We start from the raw sequence: 16,446 nt of genomic DNA on the forward strand, positions 1-16,446 counted from the left end.
CATTTCGAATATGTTGGTTTGTTAAACATTTTACAATATTTAAGGTATCGGATGAGCAGATTTCAACCAGTCAATTTGACACAACGCTGCACCCGCGTGGCGCTAAACAGCAAACGCTAACTACCAACATACCCAATAAGTACCTTAAAAGGCGAATACGTCCGCGAAAACAATCTAACCACTGACTTGAAAACACTCAGTGGCGCTGCATAGCACCTTCATCACGGTTCAAAGTTCAAAACAGAGAGAAATACTGAAGGAAATGAGGGCAGTCTCCAGTCTCGCCAGACAAAACTACATTTTCAGCAGACTGGACATCATAGAGAACTGCTATATAACTCAGCCTTAAATTTTTTTTAAGCAGCCACACTTAAGCCCTGCATGAATTTAACAATGAAGCCACATTTTTACCCCCAGTCAGCTCCATTTGAAATAAACTGTCAACCCATCAACCACATCATGAAGATGTAATAAACGCAGGGCAATAATTTGGGGATTTTTTTTCCTGCTCTCGTCTTTGAACCGAACATAAGTGCGCGTGTCGTCCACAGGTATTAACTCTCTGGAATCATGGGTAACTCTGCCTCCACCGGCTTCGTCTCCTCAACACCGAAGGTCTCGTGGGGCCGACTGACCGAGGACATGGTGACGCTCAAAGACAGCATGGCTCAACAGGAAGAGGATCTGTGGCGAGTGAAAGCCAAAAGAGGCTTGTGCGTGAAGAAGATCAGCGTCCACCAGAGCGTCCGCTACGTCGACCTCTCACTCCAGGGTCAGGGCGACTTCTCTCCCAGCTCATGGCCTGGAAGCCTAAACCCCAGCTTCATCGCCGAACATGAGACACAGTGACACAGGAAACATTTTTGTTGTTTGTTTGGACACACAGGAAGTGAAAATAATTTTCATTCGACCATGAGGTCGACCCTCATAGAATCCTGTTTCCCTTTTTAATAAAGAAACGACTAGCATCCCAGTCAGTTACTGGACCTTCACTTTGTATTAAGGGGGTGGAAAACTGAAGTGTGCTTCCTCTTTTAGGCACAATGTGACTCTGCTGAGTGTATCACTGCCTTCAACCTTTTGATCAGCCGCTTTATGGGCATTAAATTAAATACAATTGTTCAGATTGTTTTTATCTTGCCTCGATTTCACTTCCAAAACCAGGATATGAGGGCTGAATAATTTCATTCTGAAGTTGCGTCTTAAAAACAAAAACCATCTTGTTCTACAGACAGTAAAGATCTTTATTGATAGAGCAGCAGGGTAACAAAGTCTTTCACATCAAAGGAGAATTTAACTCAACATCACAGACCTCCGAGGGAAGACTGTTCCAGAGTTCCAGAGTGGACTTGGTAACAACTAGTCGAAGATCAGCCCGAGCAGGAGGAGGAGCTCATAACATATCTGGAATATCGCTCACAAGTGAGTTTAAAATCAACTATAAAGCGCACAGGAAGTTAGCAAAACTGGGGCCATCGTACCGTACCATTGCCAAGGCGTTAGCCCGACTGTCACTTTGTAGACCTTGCCTTCGACAACAGGACTACAGGACAGGAGGAAACCGTGCCTGGTCCTCATTAGACCCTGTCCTATAAACACACAGACACAGGCGAAGTCTGCGTGTCCTGCTCACGAACGGACACTCCATTGGTCATGATGCCAGTGACCGATTCGCTTCACCTGCAGACCCAATGCCAGGACTGTTATTGACTTTCCATTCCATTGACAATTCCATGTGTGACGTGTACAGACGGCTGACCGGCTCTAGGAAACACGAGTCTAACCACTCAGGTTGGAAGTGATCCAGTGTCGCTACTGAATTACATTCTTTTACCAGCAGGTTACAGGCTGGATTTTGGCCGTCGGCCTTGAGTTTGACACCATTTTTATCGTCTGTTTTAGAGGACTGGTGCCTTATTACATCCTGGCCTGAAAACAGGGGCGAAAAAAGAGTCATCAGCAGTTAAAATAAAATCATACAGCTAGCGCAACGCAGCAGTGCTAACTCTGTGAATTTGGAGTTCGGGAGTGACAACATGGCGTCACCTTTGCTTCTGCTCCATGTGTTGCTCCTCACTTTGGTGTCTCAGAGTCGTGCGCGACTGAGCTGGGTGTGCTTCTGTGGGGGGGGTCATCCCTCTGAGCCTCCGAGCGGAGTCCCTGTGGACGGCTTCTCTCCCGACTCACGGGGCCCCAGCCTGAACTGAAACGTCTTGGCCGAACATGAGACACAGCGACACAGGAAATCTATTGTTTTCAACGCGGAGTGCTCAGTGTGAACACACAGGAAATGAAACTACAGGTTATTTTAATTCGACCAAGCAGGCGACTTGAGCATGGAAACACAACGCACTTCCCTTTTTGAAGTCATAAAGGCACAACCAGCATCCCAGTGAATTATTAGACCGTCCCCTCGGCGTCCTGTTCGTATCAAGGTGGAGGAAAACCTGTCTGCTTCCTCTTTCAGGTACGAGACGTGACTCTGCTGAGTGTGTCGCTGTATGAACAGGTCCTTTAACCTTTTGATCAGCTGCTCTCTTTAAAGATTTGTGCCGATAAAACTCTCAACTATTCCGTTCGTTTCTGTGATGTGATTCGATTTCCTTTCCAAAACTGAGACATCAGAATTATTTCACCCTGAAGTGGCTGTTTTAAATAAATGCGACGACAGTGCTGATCACGAGTTGCAGCTTTGGTTCGGCAGCTGTTTCCTTCTCCTCAGACATGAGAGCATTTTTAAGGATGAAACCAGAGGTCTTCTTCTGACCTAAAAAGCAGAGAGCAATGAGGAGGCACGCAGAGCAGAGCGCTTTCAACCGTCTATCTGAAAGGAACTATAGACCTCCACTGACTTTTCGCTTGTTCCTTTTGAGACATTTTTTCTTTTCACTGCTTCTTTGTCAGCATCGCTCCACGTGTTAGCTTTGCTGTAGCCACTCAGCCATGGTGGTCAGAACAGCGCTGCCTTGCTTATCGTTCCAGAACTGGAGGTAGAGTCAGAACCAGAACCCTAAAGAACCATCTGGGCTCCAGACAAATTCACAATTTCACTGAGCAGAGGAGTCCAACCGAGACCCGGGGCCAAAACAACAGTGCGGTGCAAAGCTGGCTGTTAGAGGAAATAAGAGCCTCAGTCGACTGCATCTCTGTGGTTCACCTTCACCACCAACTCTGACTCATTATGAGTCACTCTGGTTATAGGCAATCAAGTGTTTCTTTTGAATTCAATGTTTTACAAGCATGCTATCGCTATTAGCCACAGAAAACGACGTGATGGGTCTGATTTTGGCCCCTGGGCCTTGAGTTTGACACCATTTATATTGTCTGTTTTGGATGACCAATGCCTAGATACATGTTGCTTTGAGAACAGGGAAAAATGAGTCAAGTCATCAACAATAGGAGGAGCAGAGCTAGCGCAACGCAACAGTGCTAACTCTGTTCCCCTTCATTTGCAGCTCAGCGGCGACAACATGGCGTCACCTTTGCTACTGGTCCATGCCTTGCTCCTCTCTGAAGGTCAGTCTCTTGCTGTTTTGGAGAAAAGGTGAAACTCTTTAATGGTTGGTTCCCATCAGAGTGTTGACATGCTGGGGTGAGGATCAGCACCTCCATTTGTGGTGACGTATTTTGGTGTCTTTGAGCGACAGAATCACGTGCAATGACTGAGCCAGGCATGCTTTTATAGCGGGTCATCCATCTGCGCCTCAGAGCCGAATCCCTGAGTCCAGACTTGCTTTAGCGTGAGGGAACGTGCTGAGGAGTCCATCTCCAACTGTGGCACTGATGAAACCGTGTCTTCTGTGACTCTAGTGTTCGGAGTTGGACAGTGACGGCTCCCTCGACTGTGGCGGGTCTGCCAGGGTCTTGTGTGGTCATCCCCTGCTCTTACAACTACCCCACTGCCCCCGAGACCATCACGAAATTCACTGGGATTTGGAGAGACAAGACCAGTCACGTGGTTTTCCATCCTGACGGCTCCAAAATCCAGCAGGGCTTCAAGAATCGCACGGCGCTGTTAGGAGACGTCAGCCAGAAGAACTGCTCCCTGAAAGTCGATCCTCTCAGAGAGAGTGACGTGGGGCCCTTTCACTTCAGGATAGAAATGGCCGGCTACAACAGTTTCTCTTACCTGGAAAAGGTGGTCTCCATCAGGATGCTGAGTAAGTGAAACCTCCTTTGCTCCCCCGTGTGTTCCCATCAGGCAACCTCAGCCGGAGGAGCAGAACAAAGTTGAGCGCCATATGGTCGCCCCCACCTTTCGGCCGTCACCCCTGTGCTCACTCACCCACAGAGACGTCCCAGACTTCTCCTATGACTTTCTCATATTAACAGCAGAAGCTTGGGTTTCATTTCTCCAGAACCACATTTTAGGGAAATGAAGCTTCCGGACCAAGAAATAGATTTAATTTTGCACATGTTGTAGTTACAGTTAGCTTCTCCACAGTCCTGGCTGTGGTGGAGACCAACCCACTTCTTCATTGGCGTAGATGACCAACCCCCTCCTGGTCTCTGGATCCCCTTCTTGACCTCCACACCCATCACCCACCTACTTGTCCTCACCTCAGATCTCAGGGATAACAACTGTGTCCAGGGGAAGACGGCAAACCTCTGTAACCTTCCCTGTCTTCAAGGTCAGCTGAACCCCATCAGCTTCACCTTGGAAGAGGTGGACAATAAGACCATGACGGCGTCCTGCTCGGTGTCTCACTCCTGCCCTGCCTCCCCTCCTGTCTTCACCTGGAGCCACTCTGGACTGCAGCATTCGTACCCTCACCTGCTTAGTGACGGCCAGTGGACCCTAGCGTCCACGTTGACCTTTCACCCCACCTACGCCGACCACAGACAGACACTGCAGTGCACCGTGACCTACAGAGGAGGGCAGCAGCAGAACGCCTCCAGGATCCTCGAGGTTAAATGTAGGTGTCGGAGGTTTGTTAAAAAATATGTTCTCATTGAGACCTTTGGATTTATTGTTCAATTCTTCCCATTTTTCAATCTTAGAGACTTACACTATGGAATGCCAGGAGTACCAGAATTAAATGAATGAGTGATGCTTTTTTTTTATTTAATTCAAAAGCAAACAATCTTTTAAACCACAGAAAAGGTTTTGAGATTTTTTTTTAAGTTAAGAAAGAATTATTACAAAATATATTTTTCACATTTTTATTAGCAAAAATAAATTAAAATGTTTTAAAGCAGAGAAAAAAAGAATTAAAATCTTAACCACGCTTAGATCGGAAAAATGTTCTGAAACTGAAAATTTAAAGTCTTGAATCAAGAACAAGTAATTCCGCGTTCAAGAGCAAAAATATTTTAGTTCATTTATTTTCTGTCAAGGATCTGGTAAGTGGCTGTCCAGGGTGTCCCCTGCCTGTCAAAATAGCTGAGAGATGGGAAGATCCTCATAAGCAGTGCCGAGGATTTCTATGTGTCTTCAGACTTTAAAAGTCTGAGTAGAAACGCACAGCTTCCGGGTTCAGAAGCAGATTCTCCTGACAATAATAACTAGTCTACATCTTCTTATTCCGAGGCTCAGGTGACTGGATGAATATAGGATGAATCATGTCTTGTCACTGTCGGGGAATGTCTGCAGCGCTGAGCTGCTCAACTCCCTGCATGAGGAACTGAAGTTCCTTCTGCACGTTGTAGGAGAAACAAACATCAGGAAGTAGTTTGATGTGGAACAGCTTGAGTGGTTTCGTCTCATGCTGAGAGGTGTGGTGAATGTTGAAGAGTGCTTCATGACAGACCTTGCTTCTTCACCAGACGCTCCGGTGAAGGTGGTGGTGGATCATGTGCCTCAGGTGAGGGAGGGAGACTCGGTGCTGCTGAGGTGCAGCAGTGACGCCAACCCTCCGGCCACTGGCTTCCTCTGGTACAACACCAGCGGCGCGCTCCTGGCCAGCGGCAGAAACCACACGCTGGTAAACGTCTCGCGGCACTCCGAGGGCGTCTTCTGCAGCGCCTCCAACGCTGTGGGCAGTGGGAGCTCCAGCGCGGTGCAGCTCAACGTGATCTGTAAGTGAAGAGGATCAAGAAAACTCTGTCAGTCTAAAAACGTCTCCTCCTGCAGATGCCCCTGAAATCAAGCCGGTGTCCACGTGCTTCCTGCACGAAAGCAGGGTGAGGTGTGACTGCATTGTGGAGTCTCACCCCCCCAGCACCGTCCGCTTCCTTGTTTCGGACAAAGTTGTTAGCAGCAAAGTTGAGAGACACGGAGACATCACCATAGCAACGCTGCAGACGGATCTGGAGGCTTCCAGGTCGGTCTCCTGTCAGGCAGAGAACACCATCGGCCGAAGCAGCGCTCAACTCTCCTCGCCAGAAAACAGTAGGAGGGAAGCACAGAGCTTAGTTTGAAACCGAGTATTGAACGGCTTCTGTGCTTTGGCAGGAAAGATGAAGACCATCTACATCATCATCTTCATCACAGCAGCCGCCATCTTTGTTATCGTCTTCACCGTGGTGCTGAGGAAGTGGTGCGTGAGAGGACCAGGTTTTGTTGAGATGTTTGTGGACATTTCGAGAATAAAAAGAAAATCATTTGGAATTTTAAAAAAAGATAAATGAAAAATAAGTTCAAAATCTGCAGAAACCTAGCGAATGTTTCACTCTCTCACATCAAGTCACCGTTGTCGTGCCTATAGTGAGTTGCTCTTCTGTAATGGATCCTTCTGTTCCAGTCTGAGGAGCTCCACAGATGCGCCTGCTCTCCAACTCAGCGGCCTCCAGGCTCCGAGGGCATTGACCACTAACCTCGCCTGCTCCTCAGAAAGGTGCGTGCCTGTCTGTGGCTGTGCTGCAGCGCCTCGCTGCGAGTCACCGGTGAACCAGTCTCCTCCTTCTCTCACCAGCAAACAGGTCTACGACGACGCTCGTAAACCCAGCGTCTCCAGTGAGCCTGTCTATGGGAACATGCAGGAGGAGGTATCACTTTGATGCATATCCACACGGTTGGAGTTCACTCATCTGACGTACCGCTTCTGTTCAGACCTACATGGAAGCAGATGACGATGCAGTATACGCCAATGTGTAGGGAAGATCTTGGAGGAGCAGCACTCTCCGTGGATCCATGTCGACTTGATGCCATCAGCTAAAACGCTGCCTTCAACTGCTCTGACTCTCCTGAAGGCCACACACAGTGAGATGAATCCACTCACTAAATATGGAAGTTGTGTGTTGCTGGCGTCAGGATTTACTGAGAAACCATTTTTGAACTGATGCTTTCCAAACTCTTGTTTTGGAAACAGGAAGAGAAACATGCACACATGGATTTGGTGAATAGAAACCTAAAATTCACTGCGCAATAGTTGACAAACATTCATGAGCACTTCATATTTCTTTCCTCTCCTTTTGGCGTGAAAGTGATGGAGTGTCGCGTGGGCTGTGTTTGTTGCGTTAGTCTGTGTGTTGTGTGATCGAAATAAACAATTGAATTCTTTCATTCAAATTACAATCCTGGAATTCATTTCAACTTCATGAAATATGGCAGAAACGTCTCATTTCGAATAAATACACGGAGTCATTGTGTGTAACCCACAAGAGGGAGACGAGCATCTTTAGAAAATGAGAGCAAATGATAGAGTTCAATTATTCTCATTACTATTATCTCATTCTGAATCTTGACGCTTCCATTCTTTCATATAAAACCTCTTTGTTCCCGTTTGACTCTTTGCACATCTCGATTGTTTTCATAAGCGTTGCGCAACAGCAACCATCATCAAAGAAATGAGGAAATGAATTGCAGAAAATAAAAGTTGAAAATGACCCTCAGTGAATATGGCTTAAAAAGAAGAAATTACATTGTTATTGCAATGCAAATGCAAAAAGTAAAGATGTAAAAACAAGCTGAACCAGAGTAAAAGAAGAAAAGGATTTATCCTTTATCCTGCTTCTCGCATCCATCTGAGAGCTGCTTCCGGTCACTGGACAGACTGTGCCAGACCAGTGACTCTGAGACTCTGAGGCGAGACGGTTCACTGAGCAAGTCAGAGGGCTTTAATGGATGCAGAATAAAACCAAAAGCAGAACAAGAAACCACAGGAAATGCACTCAAATCCCTTGGATTCTCATCAGGCGACATGTTTAAGTGAAATCCACATTTGCGTATATGTGATCAGTGTGTTCTTCCTTGGGCGCCATGTGAGTCGCCTGGTTCTGAAAAGAGAAGTGGTTGTGTGAGGAATGGGCCTCATGTGGTTCAATATCAACTGAGGAGTTTTACAGAATAGTTGACGTAAACCGGCTCATCGAGGTTCTTCATCGCAGGGGGATCCTTATCGGACTTCAGTGTTTCATTTCTATGAAAGACAAAAGTGAAATAAAATCAGCAGGATAGCGATAACTGTCCATTGCTTTCTGTTGAATTCAAAATGACTCCAGCCTCAGTGTCCCGGTTCTTTATTGAGTAGACTTCGGTTGTCATTTACACTTTTTGAAAATGTTTTTAAATCAATTTTTAATTCACCTTTTACTCGTTCGTGGACTCATTTGAATTCATGTTATGCAGCCAGTCTATAAAAAAATATTGGTTCATAAAAGTTATGCATAGAATACTGATTAAAATGCATTTCAATATGAAATGATATTTGATTGTAAAATAGGTTTTTTTGGTGGATTTATTGAGCCTGTGAAGTGACGGGGCCACTGGAGGAACGCAATTGTAAACAATGTTTCCACGAGGGCTCAGAGACCCATTACGTGTCTTTAGCTGAAAAAAACTGTCTGACTAAACTTTCTTCTTGGCTTCTTTTTTAAAATGAATATTCGTCTTTTTATGAAGCCACAATGTCGCGCCTCACCCAGGTCTGGTCCAGTGCCTGTCAGTACTTACTTGCAGTCCTCGTGTGCGTCTTTCCTGTGGAAGTTGGCGTAACGCAAAGACTCCTGCACTCTCACCTTGCGTAAGCTTGAGAAACACACTTGATTAAACGTCTGAAATCTTTTTTTTTTTTACTTAAAATGACATCACCTTCCACATCTTGTGTAAACCAGGAAGCCAGCGACACCAGCGAGGAGGAGAATCGCAACAAGTGGAACCACGATGGTGACATAAGTGTGAGTTGGAGTCTGTGTCCCTGTGAGGTGGACAGAAAGGGTCAGGCTCTTGCACGGACTCCGAACCTGACAATACCTTCAGTGGATGCAGAGGCGGTCGCTGGTGTAGTGGAAACATCTGCGTAGGGCAATGACCTTGCTGTGACTTCTGCTGTTAAAATACGCTCCAGAATTTACTCTCTAAATAAAGTTAATAATAAAGATAATTCATTTAATCGTAATGTTTGGCACCAAAGCAAGACTGCGTGTGAATGAGAGGTCAGAAGGAGGAGGTTAAATTTCCAGACATCTGAGGTTTTACAGTTCGATTTAAAGAGTTAAATGGGGGGCGAAGGAGGTGAAGAAGAGAGTATGGACAGGGTGGCAGGAGTGAGGGTAGCTGGCAGAAACCAGCGGGTATTCAATGGAAGCCATTTTCAGTTACCTGGGTTGAGGGTGACTGAAGGCACGGCTTGTCCTAGCAGCAGACATGTTGGTTAGACTGTGTTTTCAATGAGGCAGCAGCGATGGAGCGGATTCTCACCCTGGATGGAAATGAAGACGTTGTTCTTGATAAAACTGTAGTTGTCCTGTTTAGTGGTGATTCTCAGGTAGATCGACGGCTCGATCTCTTGGATGTTCTGGATCTTCAGCGAGCAGTTGTTGCCCTGGCCCAGCAGACTGGTCTTTCCTCTGTACTTGGGCATCACGAAGGAGTTATTCGGGTGATAAACAAAAGCGTTCCTGTCCATGTCCTTATGAGGGAAATGGTTCTTTGTTTTTGACTTTTTCCAGAAAAGCTTGATGTCGGTGCTCTCTGGTGGCACGGTGAAGGTGCAGGGGACCACCACGCTCAAGCCCAGCTGAGCTTGAATCCTTCGGGTAACATTTATCGACCACAAGTGACCTGTGAGGACCACAGGAGGTTTCACAACGCGACTCCCACCACCAACTCTCTTCACACACACTCACCTTCTGAGGCCAGCATCAGGACCAGACACAGGCCGAAGAGCTTCATCTGGAATCCTCCGACGCTCCTCTTTCGAGACCTTTTGTCTTGAAGTCGTGTGGTGGCTTCAAGGCTGCGAAATTGGGCGTGTTTCCTGTTCCTTTAGCACTTGCAAATTTCCAAAACAGGGAAGTTACTCTACCAGTCATTGTTCAAAAGAAGTGGAACCTTATTAAAAGTTCATCTTTGTCTTCGGTTAAACCTTTAAAATGACCGAGCTTCTAGTGCAATTTCCTTTTAAATTAATACAACTGGTGAAGCTATTCTATTAAAAATGACTTATTTATGGAAGGATTTTTATCTTCTGTCTCTGTGGATTGTAGCTGAGATGTGGATCTGCTTCTCCCAGTCTGTGGTTCTCATGTTCTGTCCTGGTTGAGGAAAAGAGCTGAGCCAAACGACAAGGGATTTGGGTGGTGAGAGAAATAACACTGAGGAGATTCTGGAATCGAGCGCCTCCTCGAGGTCTCCCTGGTGAGACGTTCAAGACCATCTGAGCCTGGGATAGAGAAGAAAAAAAAGCATGAGCACTCCAATAAAAAAATACTATTTTACTTACTTAGATTTAGAGGAAGGACTGTAGCAATGTTTTCAATGAAAAAAAGTTGTCCCGCAAAATAGTTTCCACTTCAATTCAACCGCTAGAGGGCGATAGACACTATCTACTGGTGAGAGTTGGACTTCGGCACCGGGTCTGGACTCAACCTGGAATGTGGGCTGAGCTCGAAACTGAAGGTGAAATCACATGACTCCCCGACTACAAAAGTCAACAAAGCAGAAAATGGACGTGTTTCCGAGAACCGTTCCAGGGCAGGATTGTTGACGACATGCAGCCGCGGATGGAGTCCCCGAACCCCGGTCCTGTGGAGCCGCCGCCGCAGGTCCGGAGGAGCGTCGCGGCGGTCAGTCGGCCGGCGCAGGCGGCCGCGCGGCTCTCGCTGCCCGGGGTCATGGACGCGGAGGGGCGGGTGGACGAGTCCAGGCTGCGGATGCACGTCTTCAAAAACGGTACGGTGGAAAAAGTGGACGGCTATTTGGATCGTTATCCCAAGTTTTGTTCAGTTTACGAGTCTCTCGTGACTGTGTTAATGGTTCAACCAATACTTTAGGTTTGCGGAAATTTGAAGTCAATTCCTCAACAACATTAAATTCCATTCGTTTATCATTTAATATTTATTTAAATGTGAACCATCTTGACGTTAAATTTTATTGCCATTTTATTACATTAACTTTTGGAATCTCCTGATGTCACTTTACAACAAATCAACACTAGTATTTGTTACACAAGTGGTTGACAATATACGATTTTAACACATATATTATTAGTGCTTGTTGGCCTGCGAAAAAATAGAAGAATATTGGTGTGATAGTAACATTCTGAAACATATTTCAAATTATTATTCATTATTAATAATTCATATTTGAAATTCACTTCAACCAGACTGAAATTTCTGCTCTTTTATTTCTGACTCGGGGGCAGTAGAAAGTGACTCATCTAGATTATTGTAGCTTCAAGTCCTCCAGAACATTCCTGAACACCAACGGCCGGTCAAGTGATGCGAAGCCCCAGGACCCAGTGAGCCTGAAACAGACCATTCATGTGGCTTTCATGTGTTCATCGCACAGCCGCAGGCCAAAACCAAACCAGCCTGACCCCAGAGATAAAACAGCGGTTTTCTAATATCATAAAAACCCCAGAACATCACGAGACGCTGCACCAGACGGTGGACCGTCAGTGGACGGGCATGAATGTTCCCCAGCATCACTCAGTGATCAGAACGGTCCTGTGCTTGTTGCCAAGCCCAACGTCTCCTCCAGACCACATGCATGTGGAAACTGCCTCTTCGCTGCTCTGTGACCCTCTGACCTCCACATTCCAGCCCTGCAAAGATTATAGATTTAAGAAAGGTCTGGCTTTGTGAGGACCTGCTATCTTCATGAGATAAGTCCATTGATGTCTCAGTTATGACCCAGTGTTGCAACTTATTTTGATGTTGTTTTTTTTAAGTATTTTTTTTTAGTCTTCTACATCATCACCATCATCATTGGCGTCATCTTCTTCATCGTATTTTTTCGAAAGTTGAAAAGTCTTCATCGTCTTCATCATCAAGTTCTCCCCCTTCTTCTGTTGCTTGTTCCTGGTCCAACACACTGTCTGTCCTCTCTGAACCATATGACCTCCTGAACTTGGCCTCAAAAGTCCCCCAGACTCACTTCTGCTTGTTGTTTTGTCTTCTCTTCTCAGGCGGCTTGCCTCCCTCTGAGCGCGGGCTGGCCTGGCGCTTCCTGTTCGGCATGTACCCGTGCAGTTCTACCGCTCTGGAGCGCCCCCTGCTGCAGGAGCAGATGGCTGTACGGTACCAGGTCATGAAGAGAAAATGGCAGCAGTTCCTGCCCGCTGCCGTCCCTCTGCATCTCAACGGCACGGATGGTAAACCAAACACAACCACACACAGCCATTTTGTCTCTTCCTGCTGAGCAAATATGATGGAAATATATACAGTATATATATATATATATATCGAAACAGAGGACACTGTCGAACATGGCTTCAGTCTGAAGCTAGTTCCTGCACTTGTTCCTCTGCAGCTGAGCTGGTGGCAGCTGTCCGGTACTTTGACCAGAGGCAGGCCCAGGTCCAGCAGCAGGATCAGCCTGAGGAGGTCCGCGATCGCCGGAGCTTCTTAATGCTGCAGGCTCAGGTCAGCCGAGTGCGATCACTCCCTTTATCAACAGGATGTGAGGAAGCCAAACAAACGTCAGTCACCTGCAGCGCTTCTAAAGCCGTTTGTGGAGGTGAATGAGATGTTCTGTCAACAGATCCTGTTTGAGCGTGAGGCGCTGGAGCAGGCGGAGCTGCAGGAGGCCGTCAGGATCATAGACAAGGACGTGCCCCGCACCAGCCGAGACCTCAGCTTCTACCAGTGAGTGGCCGCCACTGTTGACGCAGCAAACTTGCAGATGGTGACCGTTAGGGAAATTCCATTCATCAAAAAACGTTACAGTGAAAATAAGATCAGGTGTCAGTTGACAAACACCTGAGGCTGTTTTCTGCTGCTGGTTCCACAGGTTCACTCACCACTGAGGTGGACGTGTAAACCAGGATCCAAATGTCATTAAAATGAGCGCACAATTGTTGTGTTGTCCGAGTGATGATGATGAATGAAGAAGCAGAATCAGATTCCATGTGTGCACAGGGACGAAGGTTTGGGGAACCTGCTGGTGTTGAGAGACATCCTCATCACGTACGCTGCCTTCCACCCAGGTAAGCCACCACGGCCTGTGGGGCGTGCGCATGTCTCTGACCCCTGTGCTGTGCGTCAGAGGTGGGCTACGCTCAGGGGATGAACGACCTGTGCAGCCGCTTCCTGGAGGTGCTGGACTCGGAGGTGGACACCTTCTGGAGCTTCTCCTGCTACATGGAGAAGTTCTCCAAGGACTTCAGGGCGGACGGGCTGACCAGAAAAATAGGTGAGAAACACTGGCCTCTAGTGGCGGAAGAGTGAAACTTCAAGTCACTTTTTTTATTGTGATGTGGAAACAGAATTGGAGGCTGCTTTATTGAAGGAGTTGGACCCTCCGCTCTATGATCACCTGGTGACCGACGGCATGGAGAGCTTCACCTTCTGCCACAGGTAGTGTCTTTCTTCAGGGAGGCAGCTTTGAGTGGCTGAGGTCCTCTGCGTGTGTGTGTGTGCAGATGGTTGCTACTGGGCTTCCAGAGAGAGTTCGCCTACAGCGACGCCCTGCGCTTGTTCGAAATCCTCAGCTGTGATCACCTGGAGCTCATTTCTCAACAAGTGGACCGAGCCCGGTATCAGGAACGTCTGGCTCAACAGTCCTGCGTCGGTACGATCCTCACGGAACCTTCTGTCCAATATAAAAGCTCAGCCAAGTTGTGAAATTTTATTTTAGGAATTTATGAAAAACTGCTTTTTCACTCTTCATCCATATATATATATATTTTAATTAATCAATTATTCAAAAGAAACTTTTATTGCAATTTAAATGCGTTTCTGACATCCTTTGGTACATTTTTATTTGAAAAGAAATAGTTTAGGTTTACTTTAAAAATATTAGCAAAATTAAATACCGCTTGCCCTACAAATTTCAATATATATATATTATCCTCATTTACAAAATACAGACTTTGTTTTGTTTTATTTTCTGTAAAAAAGTGTATTTTATATATATATATATATATATATATATATATATATATGCTGTAAATGCAGTGCAGTGTAAATCAATTCAATTTCATTTCAAAATAAGACACTGCTTATATTAATGAATGTAAAACAAACACAAAATTTCATACAAACTCCAGACATGATAAAATTCCATATTTTCCTCAGTATATTGTTCAAGGTTCTGTTGTATTTTTCTTCATATTTAAATGTTTTCCCTCAAAATGAATGCCCATCTTAAAATGAATTGAAAAAAACATAAAAATAATGTCCTTCTGTGTATATTTATGAAAAGCTATTTCTTGATGCGCAGATGCAGATGAGGAGTCCGAAGCTGAGCCCGAGCTTCAGGCCGTCAACACCGACTTCACCTTTGAGCTTTTCATTTGTGCTGCAATCTTGTTGGAAAACCGAGAGAATCTCCTGCGGTGTAAAGATGAAGTCCAGCTCATCCAGTTCACCACCAGGTGGGTCTTCCGCCGCCGCCGTGGTGTTGGGAGCGCTGGCTCACAGTTCTGTCTGCAGCCTGCAGGGAACTCTGGACCTAAACCACACACTGCAGAAGGCGGAGCAGCATTTCTATAACTACTGCAAGAGCTGCGCCTGGGACTACCTGAACGCACGCTGCGGCTCCCAGAAGAGCAAAGAGGAGGACTTCTTTTACTTGCTGCGAAGTTTATTTGTTTTAAAATGAGAAACAAGCTGGAAGCGCTGCTGCTACCTTCAGTACTGTATTATTCTATTTATTTATAAAGACATTTCCCAAAACTGACGCCTTGAGTGTGCGCTTGTCAGAGTGTGGGGGCCAAAGGTGGCCCTCGGCCCGAGTGTCAATGTTCACAATTCTGACAGGTTTGGGGTGCAATACTTAAACTGTCCCGCTGTTAATGAGTCTGTTTTCATGTATTAATTCAACTCTTAAAAATGATTTCCATTAGCATTTACTGCATACAGAATCACTATAAAATACAATGCTAAGATTACAAATGTTTTGGTTCAGTAATTTTTATAGATTTATATTCCCAAGAAAACCTTTGTTTACTCCTTTATGTTTTGATCTTGCTGAATAATGGTTATAAATATTTTTTGTGTTCATTGAAAGCATCATATTTTCCTCAGATATTGATTCATATCAGAATATTTATGTTCATATTACGAAATGATAACTTCATTTCCTGGTTGTGCCAAACTTTTGCGGGTCCTCAGAGGATATAATGTGGCCCCTCTGCCCTCCAGTCGTCTGCTAAAGGAATGATCCCGTGGCCCCCTGGTGGCAAGAGTGGCCTTGATCCTCCTGCAGCTCTAAGAGAAGTCCCTCCACCAAACCCTCCAGCAGGCAGCCTGCTGAGGGCGCCGCTGCTCTCGGCCCCTGTCATCCTATCTTTTTTCCCGGAGTTATGTAACAGCAGCGCGAGGCTCTGCTGCAGAGCACGTTTCCACTGAAGCTATATTTACGACGCACGAGTCAGCAGATTCTGGCTAACCAGTTTAGGCGTCCGCTCCTCTGTTCTTGCTCCAGCGAAGCTGAAGACGACACACACTTTCCACCTAACTGGCCACAAGTGGTGACGTCAGCACGCCTAACCTTTGTTCTGTTCCAGTGTTTTCACATTAGCGCGACTAGCTAGCTTAGGCCGCGACACCTCAGTAGCAATGTTTGCTAGCACAACGTGGTCGCCAGCCAGTGTCAGGCCACGCCCACAGCACTATGGTGCTCATTGAAGAAAAGAGAATCACCTGCTATAAAAGGAAACATGAGCTCAGATTATTGAAAAAATAAAAAAGTGCAGCTACATGTTGATATTGTTTTCTGTTTTCTCTAGTATTTCTTGTCCCTGACAAATAAATAACAGACACTGACAGCATATTTAAAAAATGGTTTGTCATATTTTGTTCCTAATGTATTCTAATATTTATGATTCATATTGAGGATCTTTAAGTAAACTGTTTGTAATGTTCTGCGGGGCTTTTATTTTGGTTTTATTTTGTGGTCTGTCTTCCTCTGTTCGGCCCTCTCTGTCGCCTGGAACTACTCCGCAATGGAGTCGGCTTCACCTGGATATAAGAGCTCTAGTTCCAGTTCGATGCTCCTTCTCTTGTGCTATCTTGCATGCTGCATGTGACTCAGCCCACCACATGCTCTGATTCTCTATTTCCTGTGTTGTGTAGGGGGTTCTCATCTCCATGTTCTCATCTGTTCTGTTTTTATGTTTC

General features: G+C 45.9%; 3 protein-coding genes across 6 annotated transcripts; 2 read left to right on the top strand and 1 right to left on the bottom strand.

The window, feature by feature from the left end:
- The first annotated feature begins 570 nt into the window (after positions 1–570).
- On the top strand, positions 571–8,301 carry LOC128746649 (myelin-associated glycoprotein-like). Its single transcript, XM_053843851.1, has 9 exons — positions 571–845; positions 3,811–4,160; positions 4,632–4,916; positions 5,767–6,018; positions 6,074–6,331; positions 6,395–6,479; positions 6,684–6,776; positions 6,855–6,927; positions 6,992–8,301. Exons 1-9 carry the CDS (start codon positions 571–573, stop codon positions 7,034–7,036), a joined length of 1,716 nt encoding a protein of 571 aa, XP_053699826.1. The 3' UTR covers positions 7,037–8,301.
- LOC128771722 (uncharacterized) lies at positions 7,087–10,859 on the bottom strand. Of its 3 annotated transcripts, XM_053887390.1 has the most exons (9): positions 10,605–10,859; positions 10,009–10,544; positions 9,581–9,943; positions 9,482–9,514; positions 9,134–9,208; positions 8,972–9,077; positions 8,834–8,908; positions 8,225–8,300; positions 7,087–8,157 (listed from the first exon to the last, which is right to left on the bottom strand). In XM_053887390.1, exons 2-9 carry the CDS (start codon positions 10,052–10,054, stop codon positions 8,086–8,088), a joined length of 846 nt encoding a protein of 281 aa, XP_053743365.1. In that variant the 5' UTR covers positions 10,055–10,544; positions 10,605–10,859; the 3' UTR covers positions 7,087–8,085. The 3 variants fall into 3 exon arrangements, with proteins under 3 accessions (XP_053743365.1, XP_053743364.1, XP_053743366.1); XM_053887389.1 differs by having other exon boundaries at positions 10,009–10,630; XM_053887391.1 differs by lacking the exon at positions 9,134–9,208 and having other exon boundaries at positions 10,009–10,630.
- Positions 10,776–15,412, top strand: si:dkey-238d18.4 (TBC1 domain family member 15). 2 transcript variants are annotated; one of them, XM_053887377.1, is made up of 10 exons: positions 10,776–11,053; positions 12,291–12,476; positions 12,635–12,747; positions 12,866–12,969; positions 13,243–13,310; positions 13,370–13,516; positions 13,590–13,680; positions 13,746–13,894; positions 14,546–14,699; positions 14,758–15,412. In XM_053887377.1, exons 1-10 carry the CDS (start codon positions 10,873–10,875, stop codon positions 14,924–14,926), a joined length of 1,362 nt encoding a protein of 453 aa, XP_053743352.1. In that variant the 5' UTR covers positions 10,776–10,872; the 3' UTR covers positions 14,927–15,412. The 2 variants fall into 2 exon arrangements, with proteins under 2 accessions (XP_053743352.1, XP_053743353.1); XM_053887378.1 differs by having other exon boundaries at positions 14,765–14,921.
- The last annotated feature ends 1,034 nt before the right edge of the window (positions 15,413–16,446 follow it).

Source organism: Synchiropus splendidus, chromosome 15 (genome assembly GCF_027744825.2).
Source record: "Synchiropus splendidus isolate RoL2022-P1 chromosome 15, RoL_Sspl_1.0, whole genome shotgun sequence".
Taxonomy (NCBI): Eukaryota; Metazoa; Chordata; class Actinopteri; order Syngnathiformes; family Callionymidae; genus Synchiropus; species Synchiropus splendidus.